General features: G+C 36.7%; 1 protein-coding gene across 3 annotated transcripts in view; it reads left to right on the top strand.

Moving 5' to 3' along the window:
- Window positions 1-25,922, top strand: part of CEP290 (centrosomal protein 290) — a 67,513-nt gene that overhangs the window by 19,049 nt on the left and 22,542 nt on the right. For all 3 annotated transcript variants that reach the window (XM_040061478.2, XM_040061477.2, XM_040061476.2), the window contains 19 exons: window positions 1,450-1,552; window positions 3,584-3,814; window positions 8,374-8,547; window positions 9,701-9,812; window positions 10,642-10,847; window positions 12,697-12,848; window positions 13,815-13,926; window positions 14,654-15,109; window positions 16,126-16,290; window positions 16,514-16,621; window positions 16,700-16,834; window positions 17,458-17,718; window positions 18,738-18,845; window positions 19,423-19,613; window positions 20,240-20,453; window positions 23,084-23,221; window positions 23,312-23,533; window positions 24,078-24,194; window positions 25,677-25,822. In XM_040061478.2, coding sequence (XP_039917412.1) covers window positions 1,450-1,552; window positions 3,584-3,814; window positions 8,374-8,547; window positions 9,701-9,812; window positions 10,642-10,847; window positions 12,697-12,848; window positions 13,815-13,926; window positions 14,654-15,109; window positions 16,126-16,290; window positions 16,514-16,621; window positions 16,700-16,834; window positions 17,458-17,718; window positions 18,738-18,845; window positions 19,423-19,613; window positions 20,240-20,453; window positions 23,084-23,221; window positions 23,312-23,533; window positions 24,078-24,194; window positions 25,677-25,822 — 3,351 coding nt within the window. The remainder of the gene's footprint in view (window positions 1-1,449; window positions 1,553-3,583; window positions 3,815-8,373; window positions 8,548-9,700; window positions 9,813-10,641; window positions 10,848-12,696; window positions 12,849-13,814; window positions 13,927-14,653; window positions 15,110-16,125; window positions 16,291-16,513; window positions 16,622-16,699; window positions 16,835-17,457; window positions 17,719-18,737; window positions 18,846-19,422; window positions 19,614-20,239; window positions 20,454-23,083; window positions 23,222-23,311; window positions 23,534-24,077; window positions 24,195-25,676; window positions 25,823-25,922) is intronic.

Raw genomic sequence — 25,922 nt, 5'->3', positions numbered from 1 at the left:
GCCATGTTTGGATATGGACTACATACATTTTCTTTAGTCCTGTAAGGATTCAGAAAACTCCCACAAAACCATCTTCTGCTGGACTCTTTTCATGTTGCATATTTTATTATGAGGATTTCATTGTGCTTTCTGCATCTGATATCTTGCATTTTACTAGAACCTGGTATGATGGACTTTTTTTTCCTTTTGCTTTCAAGTATGGGTTCTTGCTTTCAAGTAATAGGTTTTTGGGAGAGGAGAGGAGGGGAGGGGAAAAAAGCAAACTGCTGTCCAAATACAGTCAGAGGTCTCTGAAAATTTCAAGTTGTCAGGATTTTGTGGTTGGTTTTCTTTTGGACTTCTAGTTATTTTATATGCTTCAGTGAACCTAAATTCCATAAAATCATTTTTACGGTCAAAAAAAATTAAAAAAGTATTTTCATCTCCTGGGAGGATAGGGATGACTGTGATGATTTGGGTTTTTCAATTAACAAACTGTTAGCTGGATACTCTCTGGATTGGACTGAACAGTTACCTAGATGGCTTCTGGAATAAGGGTTTAACCTTTCAGAAACTTCTTCTTGTTCTTTGAATCAACTAAATTCCCAGACAATGTTATCTCTTTTTTTAGGCATTAAAGAGGCGGCTTTTTTATTGAAGGCTGTAATGTACTGCCTCATTTACTGCTAGGTGAGGTATCTCCAGTGACAGGGATAAAATGATGATTCAAGGCTCCTTCTCTAAACCTGGTACAGATTGAAGTTAGAGGAGGAGATTCTTTGACTTGGCATCCAGTTAAAAGTAAATTTCAAAGAATTTTTGTTAATTCTTCTTCGTTTTACTCTATTATTTAAGACATTTAGATACCTCTTTGAAGAGAAAAACCACTTCTAAAATACCTTTGCTGAACCATTTTTTAAACTAGTCTAAAGCTATGCCATATAGTCTGTAGGATCTTCCTTATTAGACATGTCTGAGGGATCATAGGTTTGGTTGTTTTTTTTCCCAAATAAATAAATAAAAATGGATAGAGGTAAGTAGTGTGGGCAAAAGTGAAGCTGAATGATCTGAATCTTGATATGTTTTGGGTTTTAACTGAAATAACAACACAAGTGTGGGAAGTTACGTCCTTTAAGCATCTGAAATAAAAAGAAATGCAATAGAAGGAAAGATTTGGAGACAAAAAAGTAGGAAAGTAAGGCATATATATCTCTGCATTATAATATACATTTGAAGAACAAATAAGACACTGAAAAATTATTTTCATCATTTAACCAGCTGTAGCTAAACATTTAGATATTGTTTTTCAGTAATCCATCTATAATTTATCATGTGCTTTTCAAATTATATTATATTACTGCTAAAAGTAAGTACCTTGGTTTACAATATTTCAGAATTGCTGTTGAAGTTACAGTTTTAAAAATCATCAGGTCTTTCTTTATAATAAATGAAAATTCTTTACTGTTTTAGTCAAAAGGAAAGCTGGCAAAAAGAATCAGAAAATATTAAAGAGGAAATGAGAAAACTAGAAGAGCAAAAAGAACAGGATGCTACAAAAATAAAGGCATATTCTGTAAGTAAATTTATTACTTTCATTTTTCAAAAAGGTTTTAGGACATAGAACAGAAGTTTTAATACACTGATCTGGTTTGTTAGATAGGGAAAATATGTACACATGCCTCTTCTGCTGCAGTGTTGTTTGTGCCTGTTGGCCTTCCTGCAGTCTGCTAATCCATGCACTGGGGAGTAACCACCCCAGAGTGGGTCCCTAGTTGTTGCACTTAGCACCTCCAGACCAGGTCGACTACTGAGGTGTTTTATCCAACAGGGAAGAATCACTCACTAATGCTCAGAAGATGCAGGGTCAGTGGAGAAGCTTCTGAAACTGAACTAGGTTGTGAGTGCTGCATTATAACCCTTTCTGCACCTGCTGTTAGAAGTTTTTGTGCTTTTTTTATGCCAGTTTTCAAGCTGACAACTTTAAATAAAGAAGTCTCTAATTTTAGGGTTACTGTTCAGTCTGGTTAATGGTGATCTTTCTCTTTAAGATTATCAGTTTTGAGCAAATGCCTTCTCAGGCAGTCTTGCGTCTTCTGTTCACACAGTTTACACTCACACTGCTCTCTGAACAGCAGTTGTTACCCAGGCTGTTTGATTGGGAGGAGGAGCATGCAAACAAGCCCTTGGAAAACACATTAGTTTACTCTAAGAGTTAGGGTTATTACTTTCAGTTGCATCTTGTTATATATAACTGTTAATGTGTATGAATCAGTGTTTCAGAAAAATAGGAAACAGAATTCCTCCTATTTTATTTCCACCTGTGACTGGGACACGCAAAGCAATCACATGAGGGACGAAAGATTTCGCAGGGCAGAGTTCCTCTCAGAGAGCACAAGGCTGCGCCAAGCCGGAGAACGAGGCGGAGTGCTCTCTGCCTGTTTATTTCTTACTTTTTATACATTTGTGGGTCTGGCTGAAGATTGGCTTTTGGATTTTTCACCTCTCAGCCAACTGGCCAGACCAGCCGTCAGTTACAATTGTTTTCAGGTTAGAAATATGCAAACAAAGGACAGAGAAAGAAAAACAAAGGATTTGTTTATGTTACATATGTGGGAAAAAGGTAGAAACTGCTCCTAATATTGTACAGTAGCTAAAAGGTCTGACTCCATTTTTATGAACAATCAAAAGGCTTTAAAAAACTCAGAAAAACCAGGGTGACATCCACCAAGTCTGAATTCAGTATTACATTAAGAAAACTGGACAGTGTTGGTGGTATTTAGAAGTTCCTAGAATTGATGCAGGTGTCTAATCACAGACATTATGCAATTTTAAATGGCTATTGTTGTCTTTGGGCATCAAACCTTGCAAAATTTAACCAAAGGCATATCAGTCACTTGTGTCCTTTTAAAGAAGCAGACACAGGGCAAGGATACCACAGGGTGTCAAAAGTAACTGGATGTTTAGACAGCTGAGTTCTCACAGCTCCAGTTACTACCTGTCTCCTTGGCAAGCTGATGTGTGTGTCAGCAAAGCTAAAGCTCACATGACTTCTCTGACCTGAGTTGCCATAGTTTGCTCTCCCCACCACTGCCCCTCTTGGGATTTAGATTTACACATGCATGCAAACACTTGTGTTCACACATACTCATAAATGTTACTATAGAAGGGATCCTGTGGTTAGTTTACAAGTACAGGTTTGGTCTTCAAAGTAGTTATTAGAGTTTGTTTGGAACCACAGGACTTCTATTTTGTTTAGAAAATTGTTCCAATCCATTTTTTTATTCTAGTATAAATGGGAAGATTGATGACAGTGAATGCAGAGAACCATTCTTGTTCTAAATTTTGAAAGTGTCAGCATTAATTAAAAGTTAGTCAGTCAAATGTACTTAGCTTCTGGTTTTGAAGATTCACCTTTTTCTTAGAATATTGTATGTTTGAGTGTATGTTGAGTGTGTGTATATATTTTATTTGCAAAAAGAAATTATTTCAGACAAATTAATAGAATTTTTCCACCTAGATTAAAAAATATACAAGAAATCTTGTGTATGTAGTTGAGCTTTACCATATTTCTGTACAAGGGTTTTGTTAAAAAAATATTTTACAGAATTTACTCAACACGCTTCAGATGGATCCTGATGAAACAAGGAAAGTACTTGCAGAAAATAACAGAAAAATAGCTGTTTTACGAGTTAATGAAAAATCACTAACAAGGCAGTGTACCACTTTACTTGAAATGGAATGGCACCTCAGAAAAGAAAATGAGAAACTAAAGGGTGAAATAACACATATGGAGACTGCAGTTACAGGGAAGATTGGAAACTTGCAACGATTCAAGGTATAGTTTATAGTAGTAATAGCCCACATTTTTATTTCAACAGTTTGGAAAGAAATACCCTTTGTTTTAAAATGGCGTTATTAATAGTTTCTTGAATGCATTTCCCAGAAGCTTGCTAATTGCTGTTATAAATCTTGTAGAAATATTCTTTGTATTTATATAAGCTCTGTGACCTGGACAAGCTCAAGAAGTGGGTCCATGGGAATCTCATGTGGTTTGTTAAGACCAAGTGCAAGGTGCTGCACCTGGGTAAGGGCAGCCTCTGGTACCAACACAGGCTGGGGGGATGAACAGATGGGGGAGCAGCTCTGCTGGGAAGGACTTGGGGGTGCAGGTGGATGAGAGGCTGGACATGACCCAGCACTGTGCACTCTCAGCCCAGGAAGCCAAACATGTCCTGGGCTGCATCCAAAGCACTGGGATTATTATGGGGAAAGACTAAGAGAATTGGGATTATTCAGACTGGAAATGAGGAAGCCTCTGGGGTGACCTAAATCTGGCCTTCCAGTATCTGGAGGGAGCCTACAAGAAATATTGAGGGAGACTTTTGACAAGGGCGTATGGTGACAGGACAAGGAGGACTGGCTTAAAACTGAAAGAAAGTAGATTTAAGTTAGATATTAGGAAGAAATTCTTAGCTATGAGGGTGGTGAGGCGCTGGCACAGCGCTGGCACAGCGCTACAACTTGCCCAGAGAAGTTGGGGATGTCCTGTCCCTGGAAGCGCTCAAGGCCAGGTTGGATGGGGCTCTGAACAACAACAGATAGGACTGAGGGCCTTTGCAGCAAAACACTGGCAGATGATAGGGCTATTTTCCATTCCCTGGAGTAAAACAACTGAGTAGTATCTTTGCAAGGATGCTTGCATGTTGATGCTGGGAAAAGAAAAGGCAAATTTAGGAGCATCATCAGGATGTAAAGGAATGTTTAAGAAGCAATCTTTTGAATCAATGTCTGTCAAATGCCAATTTTGAGGAATCATGGTAGGGGATGGGAGACCAGGTTGCAGGGTTCCCATTTTGTCCACAACAGCATTAATTTTTTGGAGGTCCTGTAGGAGGTGCAACTTGCCAGTTTGTTTCTTAATAACAAGCACTGGTGAATTCCAGGGACTGGTAGTGGGGACTATGTGTGCCTTTTGAAATTGTTCTTGGACGAGTTCAGTGAGTGCATACACTTTAATTAATGGCAGGGGCCATTGATCCACCCAGACAGGGCGATCAGTTTTCCAGGTTAACTTTATGGTGTCATGCACCTCAATAGCCTCTATTAAAAATCAGACTGAATTTTAAAACTGCATTGAAAAAGTACATCTTGCCCCATGACACCATGGGTACAGGCAAAACAAATGGCTTTACAGAAGCTGTGTGGCCCTCTGGCCCCTCTACCTGAATTAGGTGGCGGCTCCAATAACTACGACTGCTTCCCCCAATCCCTGTAAGGGGTTGGCGTACTTCTGTGAGGGCCCAGGAAGGGGGCAGTTTAGCCTGAGAGATGACAGTCACATCAGCTTCACTGTCTAGGAGACCTGTGAGTGTTACATGATGTGCCTGTAACCTTAAGGTGCATTTACAGGTAGGGCATTAATGAGAAGTTGCTTGTACCCATAGTAATTCTGGAGTTCCTGTAGATCCAAAACCCCCCACCCTCTCTTGATAGTTTCCCTTAGCAAATGCTGGTGTTTGTGGAAGAAGAATTAATTGTGCGACACGAGTCCCCTTAGGGACAGTATAGGTTGGAAAAGGAGTCCAGGCCATAATCTTAATTTCAGCAACAGAGTCTGAATCTGTAACTCTAGGGAGAACAAAAAGCCTTGATAGGGTGGTGAAGGATCTCCCTATTAACTGCTCTGGGGTTTTGGTAGTCCAAAAATTCCTGTAGGGAATAAATGAACAGAAGAATCATGTAACGTTAGTGTGTTGGAGGTTGCCAGGTCTAGTCTGGTGCTGCCTCGAGTTGCTGGGTGAAGACTTGAGGTGATCCCTGCTGTGGCATCTGCTGTGGTGGCTGTTGTGTTGGCTGGGGCATTTGTGTCTGAGTGTGTCGCCGTTCTGCGCTGCGGCTCTGGTTTCCCTGGATCAGATGACCTTCGAAATCATTCTTAGAATGGCACTGGTTAGCAAAATTTCTTCTTTTACGACATGGGGCAAATGCCAGGAGCCTTTGCCTTGGCCCTGTTCTGAGCAAAGCAGTCCATTTTCAGATGGCCAGGTTTTCCATAACCAAACCATGTTCTTGGTTCTCCCAAAGGACCTTTTAAGGGCTGCAAAAGCTGCATCCATTCTTGCTGCCGTGGTTTCAGATGTATGCTCTATTGTGCCAAGGCAATTATAAGCTACTGTCATGTTTATTAGGGTTGGATTTGGATCAGTCAGTGATTTAAACAATTTTTTTACAGTCCCCATTTGCATTCTCAACCACAAGCTTTAAAAGCAAAATCACTCGGGCTAGTTCATTATCTATCTGCCGTTCCAAGGCTTGCTTCAGCCTGTAAAGAAACTGCTCTCTTCCTCTTGAATTATGTTTGTAAAAATTTTCTGAGGCATCCTTGCATTAAAGACCTTTAAAAATGCCATTCTTGCAGCCTCTCTTATCCCTTCAAGGGCCTCCTTTGGACATTCACAAACTTGATCAGAAGGGTCTATGTACAGGCCCTCCCCGGCAAGGTGATCCAGTGCAGCTAAAATCTAAAGCAGCTAAATCTTGATTTCTGTGTCCCACAGAAGTCAAAAGAAGCACCCACAGACCCTTTTTCCACTCTGCCTCCAAAAAAGTACACTGCATAGAGGTCAATATCAGCCTCACAAGGGACCTAAATTCATGGGGTGTCATTTAATATGCAGAAAGTGTAGAGCTCAGCAAACTCCAAAGATAGTGGGGACCCAATGTTGTGTTCAGTTGCTGTCCGCCTTAATTCTTTTACCTCCTGAAAAGGCTGCCTCCCAATGAGGATTATGCTGTTTATTGCTGTGTTATATGACAGGCCACGATCATGTTAGCTATCTCCAAGTATCCTGCAAACAAAGCTTCTCTTTTTAAATGAATCCAGTTCTCATGTGGGTCTGGAGGAAACAAATCTGGCTCATCATCGGAGTCTATAGGACAAGGATCAAAGGAGACATTTTCATTCACTCCCCCTCCATTCCTGGGGCAGTGTCCAGCAGTGAAAACTGTCACAAGGTTGTAGTGCCCAGTATCTTTCTTTTGCCTCCAGTGAGGGAGGAGGATTGGATTGCTGTACTAAAGAATTTATGGCTTTTGCTAGGTCTGTCACTCATTCCAGATCATTAGCCACAGCTTGAAGCTGTTCTTGCTTTTCCATAGTCTTGTAAATCATTCTCCAAGAGAGGAGCATCCCAGCCACCATCATATTTCCTTTTGTAGCATGGTCCCATAATTTTACCCCTATATCATCCCAAAAGTCTTTTGCAGAGATAGTAAACGCAGTAACATTTTTTTCTCTCAGCTGCTGCCCACTTCAGTACAAGTTTCAAATCACAAGAGTAAAGACGTGCTATGTTTCTTAAGCAGCTCAAACATAAGCAGAAAAATGTCTCTCTCTCTTCTGACCTGTATTTCTTTTTCCCCAGCTCACCTGTGTCCTCCCGGTCCTCCTGAGAGATTGTTACAGGCCCAATCCTGCTTCTTTCAGCAGCAGTTCCAGGGCTGGGGTGGGGCACGCCAGCTGCCTGCACAGATTAGGCGCTTTGCCTCCTCCGCACCAATTGCCTCGCGACTGAGAGACTGGACTTCAAAAGACAGGGGTGCAAAAGTGATTTAAGCAGGGAGCCTTAAGCCAAAGCTTGAGCAAAAATAGGTCAAAGTTCGAATTGAAATTAAAGTTTATGGAAATCTAAGCTGAAGTCAGAGTAAACAGGAGTCAAAATCAGGTTTGAAATCATAGAAGTCAGATAGTGTTACATACTTGTTACAGCTCAAATAGGCCACAGTCCTAATAGTCACATCCTTAAGCAAGAATTTTCCCACAAACTACAGATTGTTCACATTATTTGGCAGCCTTTACAAAACTACGTAGTTCCAAAGACCTTTGTGATATGATATGCAGTTTTTTTCCCAGATCATTTTCATATCTGTGGTCACCCACACCAAGGCCAAGATACCTCGATCCACAGGCTCTACTGTTCCTCCTGCTCCATCTCTCATCTGTTCTCCCATACCTGGTCTAGTGGAAGGTGTCCCGGCCCATGGCAGGGTGGTTTGGAACTAGATGATCTTCAAGGTGCCCTTCCAACCCAACCCATTCTATGATTCCGTGAGCATCATATGAAACCAAATCTTACCTTTTGGTCGTGTAGGTTCCTAGGGCCTGTATTCATTTTATAAGGTAAGTGTTGGCAGTGCCTTGAGAGGTAACTATTGATAAAATTACCCAGAGAGTTTGTCAATGTTTATTGCAGGTGATTTTTAAAGATGAGCAGTAATTTAGAAAAATAAACTAATATCTAGAACACTATATTAAGTATTCTTTTTCTGTGGAGTAATTTTATATTTAAATTACTAGCTGACCTTAGTAACCTATTGTGTTGATTATTTTCATAGGAAATGGCTTGCTTTAAGATTGCAGCTCTGCAAAAAGTGTTGGATGGCAGTGTGCCATTGTCTGAGCTAGAAGTGGCCAATAAGCAATACAATGCATTAACTGCTAAATACAGAGAGATGTTACAAAAAGATAATTTGCTTGTGCAAAGGACAACAAACATGGAACACATGGAGGTAATGTGTGTGTTACGTTTTAACCCTAAGGGAAAAATTGAGCAGACAGAAAAGCATTTAGTTTTGGTTCTCTGGTTTTTTTGTTTGCTTTTTAAACTAAGCTTTGGATATGTTCTCTCAGAATTTTTTTTTAGTTCTTTGATTACTGAAATGAGGCTGGCAGAACGAATATTTGCTATCATCTTCAGTTTCGGAGATCATAAGGAAGTAGATGGAATGTAAACACTTCCAAAGTTTTCTCTCAAAGTATGTGCTCTTAGTAATTCCTAGCTTTCACAGGAATGAAATGTTCCAAAAGGAGTAAAGCTTTGGAATTTTACTTCCAAAAAACAAGCCAAAGGTTGTTCTTAATGTGCTTGTAAAATAGTGTAGGCACTGCAGATATTTAACTGTTCCTGTGAACTTTTATTCTGAAGTGAAAGGGAGTTTCTTCTCAAGAACTGTGAAGCTGGCTTCAAAGGTACATTACTACCTCTGACTTTACATGGGTGGTAAAGAATGAAGGTCTCCTATGTCTATTTTATGGAATTTTATGTGTATGAAAATTTGCATTGCTTATTTCAGCAACTTCATAGAGCTAGAGAATAATTTATCAACTAAAATCATGTCCAGAAAACTAAAAATTGAAAATTAATATGAAGTATTCAGTAAGTTTTATTGGTTAATGTGGAAATTTGTATTTCTATTTGGAGGAATGAGGGAACATTTACATTTGGCATCATGTTAGATGCTTAAAAGAACTAAAAGAAATGTCTGATCTGTCTCAATTAGGTATTTATGTACAAGATGAAGTGTTCTGTGTGGGATGAAGTAATCTTCCAGAATTTCTTTCCCACTGTTAATGAAGTGCTTAGTATGACAAACAAAGATTTTTCTCATCTAATTCTAGATGCTGTAGGAATCACAGTCGCTGGTAGTAAATATTCACAGTATTACTAGCTGTGACAGTAGGATACAGAGGACAAAGACTAACATTTTTACACTTATAAAAACCATGCACTTTACAAACATATAATCTTCTGTTGCCATATATGTAGGTTATGGGTTGCACACAGGTGAAGTCTGTTAATCTGAAAGATTTTGTAGATACTAAACATGAAATCTGTTACAATTCAATAGTTTGCTGTTACGTTGCAACTTTTCTGTCATACAGCGTGAGAATGAATCCTTGAAAGTACAGATAAATTCATTGAATAAGGAACTGGAGATCACAAAAGAAAAACTTCACACTGTAGAACAAGCTTGGGAACAGATGACTAAACTGGGCAAGTATGAAAGTTATATTGCAACATTAAACACCAAATGGTATATCCCGTATAAAAGTAATACTTTAAAATATTTTAAAATTGATATGTCTAAAAATAATGAAAATTAAAAAAAAATCTTAACTGTTTTATGTCTTTCAGTAACGATCTCCATTTTTGTGCTGAATGTTTTTGTTTGTATGTTTCACTTGACTAAAACCAAGTTTGGTATTTTTCTCTGGAAACTCTTCTGCTTTGACTTTTTTGGGTTACTGGGTCAAGGATTTACAAGTTTTTAATGCAACATCACCTGGTTTGTTTTTTTTTTTCTTAGTATGTTCTAACTTGATTGTCAGTTGTAGTGTTTCAGAGGTTGTCAAGCAAGTGATTTCTTCCTGCTGGTTTCATGCCTTGTAACAAAGTATTCTTTCTTAATAGCTGGTGTTTCTTTGTGTAGATTTCATTCCCACTATTCAGGAGAACTCATTTATCCTGTCTTTTTTACAGATTTTAAATCAAATTTCTTGAAGATTTGCCAGTTGTATTAAGCATAAGGTGAAAGGCTACGTTGAAAATGGTTATCACTCTCAATAACCAGGGTTGCAGATACATGCATTCATAATTGATAGTAGAATTTTATTCAAATTACATACTTTTCAAACATGTAGTAAGGCAAGATAACGATGCCTCCAGTTAAAAAAAAAACCAAGAACACACAGATGTTATGATAAAGTTTACTTGACACAGATAAAGCAAAACCCATGTTTGGATTCATGGTGGAAATAATTTTCATAGTTGAAACAGTTTGTGTATTTCTTAATTTAAGTATAACAATACTTAATTCTTGTAGGGGATGACAATACCATGGACAAAGCCACAAAAGCAATAACCAGTAGTGAGATTTTATCCATTTCTAAGAAGATCACAATATTGGAAATGAAGGAACTAAATGAAAGACAGAGAGCAGAACATTCACAACGAATGAATGAGCACTTAAGAAGTACTGTGAAGCAAATAGAAGAACGTAATTTTGAACTGGAAACAAAATTTGCTGAGGTAAATCTGCTGAGATTTAACAACCTAATGGGATACATACTAAAAGCATATTTTTGAGTTTTTCAAAAATTATTTATGTCAATAATATCAATTTGTGTAAATAAATAAGTGTATAAAGAAGGTTATGATGCAAAAGATAGTTTTGCAGCCTTTAAGAGCTACAATTCTGCATATGCAAGACATTGGTAAAAACAGAACTAATTAATTTGTCAGTAAATTATTTTAAAAGTTAGTTAATAGTAAACACATGAAGAGCATCTTTACAGATAATTTCCTAGTTTTGTCAGCAGGCTGCAAGAAAAAAGTCTGTTCCAAGCTTGTTATTTCTTTTGTCTAATCCGTATGACCTCTTTCCCTCATAATTTTATCCTTATAATTACCAATTATTCAAAAAAAGGTTCAAACTTTACATTCCTTGTGCAAATGATAGTGTCGTGATTCTGTTACAGACTGGCTATGTCCTATGCCGCACATTATCTATAGTACAGAAATAGAAGTCATGTGCCATTGAAGCTGATGAACTGTAGTATTCCTGTCCTATCAGTGTTAAACTTGTAAGGGTTTTTTGTTCACACTATTGGTATTTGAATTTTTTATAGAAATTTATTTTTTACTAGCAGTTTACAATTTATTGTAAATTCTACAATAAATGTATTTATAGGACCTGTACAGATTTGTTCTTGTGACATTACTGGTCTATAATTGAAGGACAAGGGCAGAAAGAGAGTAATTGATAGGAATGCTGATACATTGTATTTATTCCCACTCCCTTCCACATGTACACATATACATACATACACACACACACACAACAGCAACTAATCGATTGCTGTTGTGTGACTCCTTGTTTCTCTGTTGTTTTAGTGATGTTTGTTGCGTAGTTTTGATTTAATCTGGGAGATGGAGTATATATGAATATAAAGCTTTTCAACAGCAGTATTGTGAAAGCCTTTACTGATGGGATGGGTTCTTTGATTTCTGTAAGAAATGCTTTAGGTGATGCACCCTAGTGTCACATTTTTCGTATTCTCTTTTGTATTCATTATTGTGATACTTTTAGGTCTGATGGTACATCTTTTTAAGTCATAAATCGACTTCAGCATTCTACTTTTAGTTTTCCAGATATGTGAGGATACCCTGCACTTCTTTTTGTTTGTTTAGGAAATCAGTTATTTTATTAAGAAGTGGTATCAGAATAATGGGCCACAACTGTATGTACTAACTAAGTCTTGGGACTTCTCTGTGTTGGAATTAAGATAGATTATCTATTTTAATGCTTTTTGGTTTGAATTGAAATACTGATTACTCAGTGTTTGATAACTTGAAAAATCAGGCTGCTTGAAAGAATGTCATTTAATTAAAAAAGATTTTTTTTTTTTTTTTAGAAAGAACAAAAGAACAATATTATTGTCAGTCTTGGCATTTATAACGTCTATTTGTGTTAACAATGCCAATGTAAAAGGCAGTATATAAATCTGTAAGACTGTTCATTTCCTAAAGTGTTTACAGTCTTTTCTTGAAATTTATTTTTATTTTTTTATTTTAGTTTAGGAGAAAGTTATTGCAGTAATCATTTTTAAAAAATTCACTAATAAAAATTGTGTTTAGTTTAGAATCCTTTTCTGTGCCAAATTGTGTATCTATTCCTGTATGCATGGAATCCTGTAAAGAAAAAGATGTTTAAGCAGAGAGTAAGGAAAACTAGTTTTTGAACACAACCTCATCATAGCTGAACTGTGTTTTGTAATGACAAAAAGAAAAAAAATACTTTTGCTGCTGCTATTTCATTGCAGAGTTTGAGCGGTTATGTGCATTTTGTTTGTTTGTTTCTGGTTTTGATTTTTTTAAGCTCACCAAAATCAATCTTGAGGCACAGAAAGTGGAACAGGAATTAAGAGATGAACTGTCAAAGAGTGTAAGTAAGGCAGTAAGTGATGCAGATAGACGACAAATTATGGACCTAGAGAAGCGTGAGATGGAGCTCAAGATCGAAGTATCAAAGTAAGTCTTGAAGTTACAGATTTTGAATTCAGTGTGTTTAGTAATGTGTGAAAATTCAAGCATACTAGTCTTACATAATACACTACTTGTGTATCACTAAGGTCCAATTTTCAATGCCTGTGTCTTTGAGCATATATACATGCCAAATTTGGCATTGAAAATGAAGCATTTAATTCCTGACTACAAAGAATACAGTTTGTTCAATTTAATTTGAACAAGGAATTAAGTACTGGCCTGGATAAATAGGGTAAGTGTGCAATTAGATAGTTATAGTAGTATTTTTACACTAATTAAGGTTAATTTTCTTTCTGTGCCACAACCCCTGTTCTGTGTATGAAAGTCTCAGAATAATTGGAAAGCAGTTCTTTCTTTGAAAGACTCATATCTCAAAGATTAAGGTACAGTAGGAGGGAGGTTTTCCGTTTACTTAGATTAATTTTGCATAAATTGGAAAACTGACCTTTTTAGAACATCTGTCTTCAAGTAATTGTAATCCTTTTATATGCCTAAACCACCAAAATCTGTAAGGATACCTGCAGTGATTTTTGGCACTGCAAATAAGTTATTAGATTTGGGGAAGCAGAGAGGAATTGAGAATGAAATGGTTTGAGCATTTAGGAGGTGTTGAGTGTTTATATCCTGAAGTAGGAGAGAAATAGAGGACAGACAGAGAGGCTTAGTTCAGGTAAAAAACCCACGGCATTGTTTTCCTGAAGAAGGTACTGCTAGCAAACTTCTGTATAATGTATAGAAAAACGTCCTGTGAAAAAGTTGAGAGGCAATCCAGAAGAATTTTCTTAACCAGAACTCTAAGTAGTAGAGAAGAGTGTGTTGAAAAGAATGAAGTCCAAATGTTTTGATATGAGGAAATATACTAAGAATCTTTTCTTAGTATCTTCTGTGTAGAAAAACTTAGTAGTTATTCAGTGGTTTCAAGTGATACAATACTCTTGTTTTCCCTGGAAGGTTAAGAGAACTGTCTCATGTAGCACAAACACAAGTTGAAGATCTGGAGGCACGCCAGCAATACAGAGATAAAGAAGTGGAATATCTTAGAATGCAAATTTTAGATTATCAGGTAAAATTCAGCCTTTATTAAAACTTCAGTTTGGATTCTTTTTCCCTGGAGTGAGAAGAAAAGAAGTAATTTTGCCATGAATTAAAAAACTGCATAAGTATTTCAGAAGAATCTTAGCAAGCTAGTCCTTGTAGTGCCCATACTCTTTCAAAAGTTCTGTATTACATTAATTATTCCCTTCTCCATTTATTCCATTTCTAGCTGTGCAGCTATTACAGATCCTGACCTTTTTCCATGTTGTTTACATAATATTAATTTCTGTATCATTAATAGCTCATGCTCAAGGAAAATCTCATGATGAGGAAAGTCTGATCATTTTTTACAAGGCAAGAAATTGCTTGTAAATATTGAAGACTTGCAATCTGCTTACTATTTTGTTTTGTTATTAGCTAAAACAATTTATTGGAATTTGGTTTCATGTTATAGAAAGGTTTGAGACCTTAAATCAAACACTTTTGCCTAAGTTTAGGTACACATTTCTTCCTCAGTTTCTGGTATTTTGGAAAGAGACCATTTTTAACATCAGTATCTGAAAAGGTGTACTTCTAAAATGTGGCTGTACAAATAATAGTGGAAAAATTAAAAGCCTGTTTATTCTTCTCTGTGGAATAAAATACATGCAATATATAATACATATATTAAAAAAGTTTATATTTACTTATAAACTGTGTTAACATATTCTGTGTTAAAATGAAAAATAAATTTGTTATATCAATTTTGTTCTTAGGCGCAGTCAGATGAAAAAGCAATTATTGCAAAACTGCATCAAGATATCTTAGCCCTTCAAGGCAGTGAATCTGTTGCTGTAGGCAAATTGGAGAAGTTTAAATTGAAACTACAGAAGATGGAGATCTACAATCTACGTTTGGAGCAGAAGCTTGATGAGAGAGATCAAGCCTTGTATTTTGCCCGACTTGAAGGAAGAAATAGAGCCAAACATCTACAACAGACGGTTCAGTCTTTGCGGCGACAGTTTAGTGGTGCTCTGCCTTTAGCACAGCAAGAAAAATTCTCTAAAACGATGATTCAGCTACAGAATGACAAACTGAAGATCTTGAAAGAAGTTCAGCATGCCGAGCAGGAGCGTCGAAATGCAGAAAACAGAGCATTAGAGCTGGAGTTGAAACTGAAGAGTTTGGAAGAATTAGTGACTGCATTGAAAGATACAAGAGGAGCTCAAAAGGTTTGCTTGTCTGATCTGCATTTAAATTAAGTTTCAGTTCAGTTTCTTCTCTAAATATGTTTTAATGTACAACTTACTGATATAATACACTGTTAGAATGACAGCTATCTGATTTTGTTTTCTATAAAAGTCAGTGCAGTTATACATACTAATTATCTTCTTTTGAGCCCAATTAAGGCACATGGGAGCTAGATGCTAACTATAAATGCAGTTATATTAAATTGAATGAAATTTTGAATCTAATTAAATAATGAATTAAATTAAATACAGAGTAGCATTCTGAAGTTTTCTTCCATGCGCTTACAGTGAAATCTTTACTCCAGATCCATGTCTTTTTAAAAAAAAATCCAGGGGCAGTAATTTAGACAGCATAGTTAGAAATGTTACTGTGCACATGTAATTCTGCTTAAAAATATTTTGTACCCATAAGCAATGTTGCCCTGAAATCTTAAGGCTTTCTCACTTCTCTTGTGTGTTAGATAATATAATTGTATTTGCTTTGACTAAAGTTGTTTGCAAGTAAGCAATGGTTGTAATTCTCTGGGCACGTTTTAGTTTTAAGTCGGTTTTCAAATATTTTTCTAGAGCATTTTGACATAAGTGTGTCTGTTATTCTTAGTACATGTGCTTTTTTTTAAATAAATACAGTTTTTAATTGTTTTGAATTCTCTTGCTCTTTTAGAAAATACAAACCAATTTTTTTTGTTTAATCTGGACAGATGCATAAGGTATCTGGTATAAGGGTCATTTTAAAATTGTTTGTAATGCACTTTTGTCAGTGTAAGGGAAACCTGTTGCCTCCTCAGTTGGCAACTGCTCTTATCAGTCATTCCCCTTGCAGTTTCATAGTCTTGTCATGCTTCCTCACCCCAAAAAAGTGAAGAATCTTAAAAAGGCAGAATATCTGTCTTCCAATTAGTTTGAGAAAGTTCCATCCTGCCTCAAAGCCAATGAGTGAAACCGCATCTAGTTGGCCTGTGGTAAATTATAGTATACTGTGTATTATTCATTGCAAGGTAATTGAATGGCACATGAAAATGGAGGAACTCCATCTGCAGGAACTTAAACTCAGTCGAGAATTAGTCAAGCAAAAGGAAGAGGTGAACTATTTGCGTAATATAATTTCTGAATATGAATGTACAATCAGTAACCTGGAAGAAGAAATTGTACAGCAGAACAAGGTAAGTATTCCTGCATGCTATTGAAAAAATAGCCTATTCCTTATTTTACTAAGTGATTTTTTAATAACTTATTAACACAAACGTTTATATCTTGTTTTCATAATTCTTTTTAATAGCTTGTTTGGGTGTTTTACCTTTCAGTAACTTTTTTTCATTTGAAGTTGTCTATAAAATTCCCATAGCCTTCAATAAATAAACTACTCCTGTCAAACATTTGTTACAGCTTCATGAAGAAAGGCAAATGGCTTGGGACCAGAGAGAAGTAGAACTGCAGCACCAGTTAGACCAGTATGACCATCAACAAACTGAAATACTTAACACAGCTTTAAAGGTACATGCACTAAAAGTAGACACATAAGTATGTTTTTCAGAGCTGTCAGATTACATGAATATGAATCTTTCTGTGCAGTTAGAAGAGGCTACGGGCTCGGTTCCAGACCCTTGTTTGCCAATCCCACAACAACTTGAGTTGGCTTTAAGAAAGATTCAGGAACATATTCAAACAATCCTGGAAACTAGGGCAACCTGCAGATCACTGGAGGAGGTAATTTAATATATAAATTATAATTTAAAGTGACAAAGTTTGTGTTTCCATGCTCTTTTACTTTTTTCCTCATGAAAAATATCCTTTTTTAAATGTCATTTAGACATATTTAACACTCAGAAAATGTAAATAATACAATCACACCACGAAAAAATTGATTTTTTTTTCCATTGGAACAAATCATAGAGGAGAATTTTCTAATGTTTTAATTCATCCATTTAGTAGGTTAAGATGCCTCTTGCTGTACAAAATTCAATTGACTATATACCTAATTAAATTTACCAAGTGCTACAAAATACTTTTATCTTGGGTTGTTAAATTGCTACTGTGCTATAGAAGATACTTTGTGGTTCTTAAATAATTTGTAAAATACCAGCTACTTCATTTGGTAGGATGAAATGAATTGTTTAAGTGTCTTATGCCAAGAAGATAATACATAAGACACAGTAATGATATTCTGGGACATTTCCATGTAATAGTAATCCCATACAGACAGAACCCAGTACAAAATATTTTGTGTTTATAAGTGCATTTAGACAAATCTTTCTGATACATTTCTTGAAAAGTAAGATCTTTTTGCAGTGTTTGAATTCTGTAAATACAGAAATTGCTTTTTCTTGTAGAAATTAAAAGAAAAGGAGAGTGCTCTGTGGAAAGCTGAGCAAAGTGTTATATCAAGAGACAAAATTATAAATGAATTAAGACTTCGATTACCTGCAACATCAGGAGAGAAAATAATGGCTGAATTAAGCAAACAAGATGACTCAGAGTACCATCATCCCATTAAAATTGCTCATGAAACCATTACAAATATGCAGGCAAGATTAAATCAAAAGGAGGAAGTGTTAAGAAGATACCAACATATGCTTGCTAAAGCAAGAGAGGTAGTTAAACATTTTTCTGTAATTTTTTCCATTTTCAAGTTGTTTTGGTTGATTCTTTGTTTTCTCATTGCTAGTTAAGAAAGGAGTTTCTGATCTCACACAGAACAAAGACAATTGCTTACTTTATATGTGGAAAGTTCATATAGAAGTTTTTAGCTTTTTAGAATAGTAGGTTTGCTTAGTCGGGAGGTTAAGTGGTCTCAGTATATTTTGTATATTTCTTTAGGATTTTTCAATATTTGCGGCAGGTCTCTGGATTGCATCTGGTAGTGAATTTGGAAACTATAAGACATACATTTATGGATAATATTCTTCTTAAAACATATTTTAAACTAAAGCATTTTCTAAACCATAAACAGTGTGTCTAACCATACTTTATATTATTTAAGCATAATTCATATTGTTTTTTCTTTATATCCATAAAGAATATTTTAAAGCTGAGACGTTTTGTCAGAAATACTTCAAGACCAAACATGCATTGGTTTTAGTGTGGATCAGAAGCACATTTCCCAAGCAGATTTTCTGTCATCTTCACTTAGTGTGCTTTGCTTAACGCATGTAGCTATTTCTTTGGGGAGAAACCAAGGGATTTTATTTGGAAAAAAAACGAGACGATGTCTGTTGTGCTCTGTGTGCTAGCATCCCATCCATGGGATCAAATTATAGTCCAAAGTACCTAAACTCGAAATGTACCTGGTATGGATATTACTGCCCACGCTGATAGTCACGGTTGGTGAAGACCAACATCAACTGCTTTGTACTGCAGCTTCTGTGCTGTTCCATCATACTACTTGCTGCATAGCTTAAAACTGCAAAAGTTGATTTTTTTTTTTCCACCCCCAGTAATGTAAAAAGGAAGTAATTGATTATAGCTAGAAGAAAAGAATTTTAAAAACTTACAGAACTAGAGGATAATCTGGGTAATAATATTGAGCAATGAGTGAAAAAACAACTTGAAGGCACTGCAGTTTCATGACTTTCTATGACAGTGTACATCACTAGCATTCTATTTTGAACAGGAACAAGAGGAAATAGCAAAGAAGCATGAGGAAGACATAAGAGTTCTACACCAGAAGTTAGATTTGTACACTGACAATTCCCTTAATAAATTCAAAGAGACTGCTTTGGTGAGTCATATGTATTGTAGAATTAGTGAGGTTGTTCCTATATTTTTTACTTTGTTATTGGAAAGAACACTTTTGCAGTCAAAAGTGAGTAATAACTGATGACAGGGAAAATAAAATGGTGATTGATATATAATTGTTGTATTGTTTTTGTAAGATTTCACATGAGAGGCATTAGAAGTCAAGTGTAAGAAAACAGAGTTACCACCTCAGTATATATGGGCATTTTGCATATCATCCTAATCTATGGAGAATTCTAGGGGAGAGAGTTATATATTGCTTTCTATTCTCATTTAGTGTATGGTTATATTAAGCTAACTCATTTCAATTAAAAATGTCTCTTGGCACTTTTTAAGGTAAAACCAGTATTCTGCTGTACTCTGTTTATCATTAGATGTACAAAGCTCTTTTCAAACCAGCCTGACCAGTTTCTCTGTGAACTAAGAATCACATCTCAGTAAATAAATGGTAGCTATTAATGCTTGATTATATCTAGGAATGCGTTAAAAATGCATCAGTAATACTTATCTTTTGCTTAGAGCTTAAAATGTTTATCACTTGCATTTGTTGTGTTTTACAGGAGTTAGGGAAAAAGACTTCTATGTCCCTATCAATCAGCAAATACTTCCATCACTTAGAGCAAACTGTAGCAGAACAGGATAATTCTCTTGCTTCACTTGTTGGAAAATTAAAGAAAACATCATCTGATTTGGAGAAACAGAAGCAAATTACTGAATCAAAAATCAATGAGTTTGAGACAATCAGAGCCCAGTAAGTTTTTAAACTATTAACATAAATCACAGTTGGAGTGATTCAAGTCAATTATGTATTGCTGCTACAGGACTGATCTAGCAAATTGAACGGGGTTTTGATGACTTTAATATTTAGCTGAAAAAAAATCTCAAAAGCATTAATATAATTAGCAGTTGTTAGTTATTTTTAATCTGTAGCCCTTCACTGGGGTTAATACTGTGGCTTGGAAAAATGCTGTTTAGTTGTTAGCTTTGTGCCATTTAGTGACAAAGAACGTTGTTTTTAAGTTACGGTATTACTTGCTGGCTTGTGTTCTGTCATTTTTCTCCCCACAACACATCCATTTGAGTGTGCTGCTGAACAAGTTTAAACCTCATGAAAATTTAACCCATGTTTAAAAGGAAAAAATATGATGTTTTCTTTACCTGTAAGGGCCAGGAATGAAAATGAACAACGCTCTAATGTAATTTTGCTGACCTTCATGAGTAATTCTCTTATTAAATGGGGGCTGCCTTTATTGAGTCAGTCTTTCTTTGCTGTTTCCAAATGTTTTCAAAATAAAATATTGTGTCCTTTGTGATTTATTTAGAATTTGCTAACTTAATTATTACACTGTACCCTATGAATGCTTATTTTTTTATTAGGCTTCAAGAAAAGCACACAGTTGATGTGGAACAAATAAAAGAAGAAGCAAATGAACTGAGGAATATACTGTCACAGAAGGAGAAGGAATTAGCAAATGTTAAAGCTGAACTAGAGGTCCAAAAAGAAGCAAATAACAGAGCACCCACAGCAACACTGAAAAACCTGGTGGAACAGCTGAAGAGCCAGTTAGCCATAAAAGAAAACCAGCACAAAGTTAGTCAATAAGAATTAATCTCTGTCATTTAAATACCAAATCTTTTGTAATGCTTAAGTATTCTTTGTATAGCTGAGCAGAAGGTACAATATAACTGCATACTGTGCCAAAGTAAAATATAACTGCCTTTTCTTGTTGTAGTGGATCTAGTGCTGGCTAAACACCAATGCACCTACTAGAATTATTTACTCATTTTCTACTGAGAGATAAGGATTAGGAGGAGGAGCAAAGCAGGCTCTAACTTTAAAAGATATAAAGAAAACTTTATTAACAGAATTGAAAGAAATCAGAATATACCTTCAGAACAAATCTCCTCCCCCCACATCTTTTTTTCTTTCCTACTGACAATGGAAAGAGACAAAACCTGGGACTTTGAGTCAGTTTGCCACCTTTAAAAATAATTTTTCTTCAGTTCCCTTAGGGAGAGGAGTCTCTCCTGCTGTGCCATGGAGACTTCTTCACAAGAAACAGTTATCTCGTGGCTTCAATGTCAGTGAATCAGCCACCTGGGAAAGGAAAGTCTCTTCACAGTGTGAAAGTCCCTCCCATGTATTTGGTAGCTTTCTCACAATTACCAACATGGGCCATTTTAGCTTATTGGGGTGCAATTTTAAGGATGAGCTGTTCTAATATAGAAACAAAAGTTCTCTTATCTCTAGGAACAGAGCTTTTCTTCTTCTATCCCTGGGGCAAGGGTTTTTTTTCTCTCATCTCTTTCTGTTCAAGCTACTTCAACATCTGCTTCCTTCAGCATGGGTGTCTCTGTTCGTGCCTGTGGTTAGAACACTGCATCCCCCCAATGCATTCCATGAGTTACAGGGAAAAAGAGTCTGATATATCAAATATCTCTTCACCATAGCCTTAGAAGAGAATTTCAGCCCAAAACTAAGGCTTCTCTTCAATCTCCTCCCATCTAGAATTTGACTCCTTCACTGACTTCAGTGTCCCATGTTGGTTTTTTTACGTGTCTTTACCCTTTCATTTTTCCTGATTCAGGAGAGACTTGGTGTCCATGGGTTCATTTGTTCTCAAGCTTTATCAATTGAAACAATTTTTTTAGAGTTCTGCAGTGCTGGAAAGGTTGATCTCATCCAGGCTCTGCATCGGGACAATCGTTTGCCATGCCTCTCTATTGGTCAGGTGGTCTCTGCCGACACCGTGCGAGTCATGCTGGCTGCTGGCGCCACCCCATGCCTTTGCTTCACGTAGGGTGCCGGAAAAAAAGAAAAGCTGCTGCTGCTGCTTTTGTCCTTCTGTCCACAGCATGGCTGGCTAAAAGTGGCTGAGCAAACAAAGTTCACTGCGATCCGTGACAAGATAGCCATGGCCACACAGCGCTGCCCCAGCCATGCTGATTTTGGCTGAGCAGTCTTGGCCACGTGGCCACTCTCAGTGTCGCAGCCACTCCCAGCGCTGGTCCCAGCCGCATGGCTGCTCCCGGCTTTTGGATAGCCCTGGCAGCGTGGCCTGGCATTGCTCTGGAAAGAAGGGACCATCAGGCTCTACTGAAAAAAGGCCCAGCCTCACTTGGAAGGGACCCTAGCCACCCTGCTGGGCTTCCTGGGAAGGGACCGGCACTGCAGCAGAGCCCAGCCTGGCCGCACAGGCCACATGGGGCTGGCCCGGCCAGCACCCAGTTACCTGTTCAAAGGCCGGAAACGAGAGCTTTTTCTGGGCTTTATTTGTTTTTAAATGTGGTTTTCACAGAGGGCTGTCCAGCTTTCTTAGTGGTTTAACAATGTGTCAATATTCAAAACTAGCCGGCTAATTAGTTCTGTTAAGTTGGAAGAAAGCTGTTAGACATCTCTTGTAGCTGTGTCTCTCCTGCACCGGGCGGATGCCGGCCTCTGGCTAGCTCAGTTCTGCACAGCTTCAAGACGTTCCCAGTTAGGATAGGCACGCAGGTTATCTTTACCTGCTGGCTCGGCTTCTCAGCAGCAGCTGGACTAAGTAGTGTTGTGACAGCAGCGGTAGCAGAAAAGGATGGCTCTCAGCTTAGCAGGTTAAAAGATGTTTATTCAGGCCCAGCTGCGGGAAGTCCGCAGCTGGTCCAAACTGCAGGCCAGAGAGACCAGAGCAGAGAGAGCGAGAATCTCCCTCCTCCACCTTATAAGCGGGGGAGGGGTTCGGGGGGGTTTACAACAAGACAACAAATCAGGGGATTCAGGGAGTAACAAGGTGTGCCCTCCCCCAAGCCTCGGACCACTAAAATCCAGAGCCAAAGGAATTTCCCCCAGGGGACCTATCACCTGGAGCCCTCTCCGTATGATTGCTCAATCTTGGGGAGGGGTCCCAAAGTGATAGGCAGACTGCCCCAGAGCGAGGGGGGCAGAGGAGATGGACACAGATAGGTATGGGGTGGGAGGACTGACACAAAACACCTTATTATACAGAAAACACAAAAGGGAATGGACTGTTACAAAACTGGGGATACAGTGAACTGAACCATAACTTAAAATTTCTTATAAAAACCTAATAAAACAATTCTCGCACCGCCACAGACATCCTCATAGAGAATCATTTCCATCACCGATAGATTTTAAATAAAAACCAAGCTGTGTTAAACCATGACACTTGTTTTTTAGCAGCATCCTCACTTACAAAAAAAAATTGAATTAATTATTTTCAGGCTTTGAGTAAAGCACTTCTAGAACTCCGAGCAGAAATGACTGCCAATGCTGAACAGCAAATTATTTCTGCTGCATCACAGAAAGAGGCATATATGAATGTCCAAGAGATTGTTGACAGACAAACAAAGGGGCTTACGGTGAGTACTAGGAAATGTAATTGTATTGCTTTGTTGTATTGTTGATTAACCTGATTTGGGGCCTTTGCTGACTTTTTTGTTTTCTTCTAGACACAGATAGAGGAATTGAATAATCAGATTGCAAAACTTACAGATAACCTTAAAATAAGTAAAAACAAGGAAACTTCGTTGTCTGATGAAAGGGATGAGTTAAACCAACAGCTACAGAAGAAAGAAAAAGCATTTGCTAAAATATCGAGGGAAAAAAATGAAATAGAGAAAGAAAATGATGAACTGAAGAACCGGATTAGGAGGCTAAGCAGTAGCATTCAGGTAGAAGTGACTTTTCAAACTGTGTTTGATCTTGGCCAAGTTTTTGTACTGATGAGCTCGTCTGGGGGGATTGAAAGGTTTAAGTATCTTACACTTGATTAAAAAAATTATTTTTTTCTCATAAGTTGGGTTACATGTAAGCTATTAGCTTGTTTCTTTGCCTCAGCTAAAAAAAATAATTATGTATTTCTTGAAATACGTTTGAAAGAGTCTGAAGAGTTGAATAACCACTTTTATAGTTTCTTGGAAAAATGGTATTTTGTCTTCTTCCTGGCTGTCCTTATTTCCCCTTTTAGAAGAAAAGTAAGGGATTTAAGAAGAATCATCGATCTATTTTTAAAAATTCAGCTACTTGCTGCTGATTATTCAGTTCAGAGGGAAAAGTTACATTCCAATACTATAATAATTTGAAGAGAATTTTAAAAAAATCAATTAGGTTTTTAACTAATTTTACCAATTTGGAATTAAAATCCTTATTTTTAGACTGGAGAAAAAATCTCAGTAGTCACTAAACTTGAAGCTGTAAAAATTTGTAATTTTTCAGAGCAAAGCTGATGAACAAAATCTGATAGATGTGCTTCAGAAAAAAGTTAAAAAATTGGGAAGTGAACTTGACAAAAAGTGTGAAGAAACAGAAAAAAGGGGTCTAAGAGAAGATAAGGTATGTGGTATTTATATCATGGCTTTTAAAGAGCTCATCAGCTGAGGCCAAGGTTGTTCACCTGTCCCTATTTCTTCTAAAACCTACCAGCCATACTTGATAAGGAAAAAACAGTTTTGTGGCTGCAACTTCTCATGCTTCTCATGTTCTTTGTTACCTCTCTTGTTACTTAGAACTGGTATCTTAATGTTTTCCTGCCTTTTTCTAATGGACGTTCAATTCTACAAAATCTTAGAAAACAAAGATTTTTTTACGTAGCAGTGAAATTGATTACATAAGTTCTCCCAAATGTGCTTTGTGAAATCAATGCAATAGTAAAAGCACAAAATACTGAGGAGCAAAAGAGTGAATCTTAAAAGCAATGATGCCTCTATAAGTGATTATTCTTGACAGTTGGAATCTCCACTTACAAGAAGTTCTGAGTGATTAGTCATGTTTATTTATGAGTGTTGCTGGTTTCTTGCTTGTTACTGTATCAGTAACTAATTAGTGGCTTCTCATATTAATTATAAAGTATACTGGAATATATAGCATACTTGTGTAATGAGAGTCAGACTGTTTATGTATGATGTTAAATATTATTCTAGGACTGCACTTATGCTTTCAATTAATTTGAAATGTTTTAAATACCTGTTGCTTTGTGTCTAGAGGTATTTTTCTCACACTTGGCATGCATTTTTCTCATTTTCCAAGATTTTCTTTTCTTTCCATTGCTTCATAGCACTAACTGTTTAGAACAAAACCAGAAAATTGAGTACAGGGAATATAGAGAAGGAAAAATTCTGACTAAAAATAAACAAAGAAAACTCCAAAGCAAACCAAAATTTTCTTACAGGAATATTGACTGAGATTTTTCAATAGTCACTTGTGATCCTATAGGTACAGGTTTTAACCAATGTATAATTTATAGTTACTGAGTTATTAACTCTAAGTAGAGGTTTCATTTCTTGTAGGAAAATAAGCTGTGCAGCAGGGGCATGCAAGCCCCTGGCGAGTTGTAGAAGACAGATCTGTTGTAAATTGCCATATAAAAATCCTACTTTGTCTTAAATCTAATGTGTAATTTGAAGTAAAAGGACACATTACACTAGCACCTTTTAATTTCATAAAATGTTTAATTCCTTTTTTTGTAAAATGAATATTAAAAGCTAAGGAAGAATTTGGTGGGAGCAGTCAACAGCATTAGCTTTATCCATCAATCACAGCAGTGTATCCAGCTGAATTTTTCAGAGCAAAGCTGATGAACAAAATCTGATATATGTGCTTCAGGAAAAAAAAAAAAAAAGTCAGAAAGTAAACTTGAGGAAAAAGTGTGAAGAAGCTGCTACTTAGCTATGGCAAATAGTATATGCCTGCTATGGCTTCCTGGTTTAAACTGATAAAAGAAGGATATATCATTCTTAGTTTTCTAATGTGTTTGCTTGTTTTGCTTTAAGAGAAGAAATCAGAGGGAAATACATAACCTATTTATGTTCTTCACAGACCTCCAAGGAGGAAATAATTAGATGGGATGAAGGTAAAAAATGGCAAATCAAAATGGAAGCATTGCGGAACAAACTAAGGCAAAAGGAAAAAGAAGCAGATGCTTTATCCAAACAGTTGAATACATTGAAGGAAATTTATGCAAAGTGAGTTGGTTTTAATTGATTAAGCTACAAAATGATGATATAAAGGGAAATCCAGATACTTTTGACATACAGTAATTATTGTAGTTTGTTATGTTTATAA

This window comes from Hirundo rustica, chromosome 4, assembly GCF_015227805.2.
Source record: "Hirundo rustica isolate bHirRus1 chromosome 4, bHirRus1.pri.v3, whole genome shotgun sequence".
Lineage (NCBI taxonomy): Eukaryota > Metazoa > Chordata > Aves > Passeriformes > Hirundinidae > Hirundo > Hirundo rustica.
This window is presented reverse-complemented; position numbering and strand designations above follow the sequence as displayed.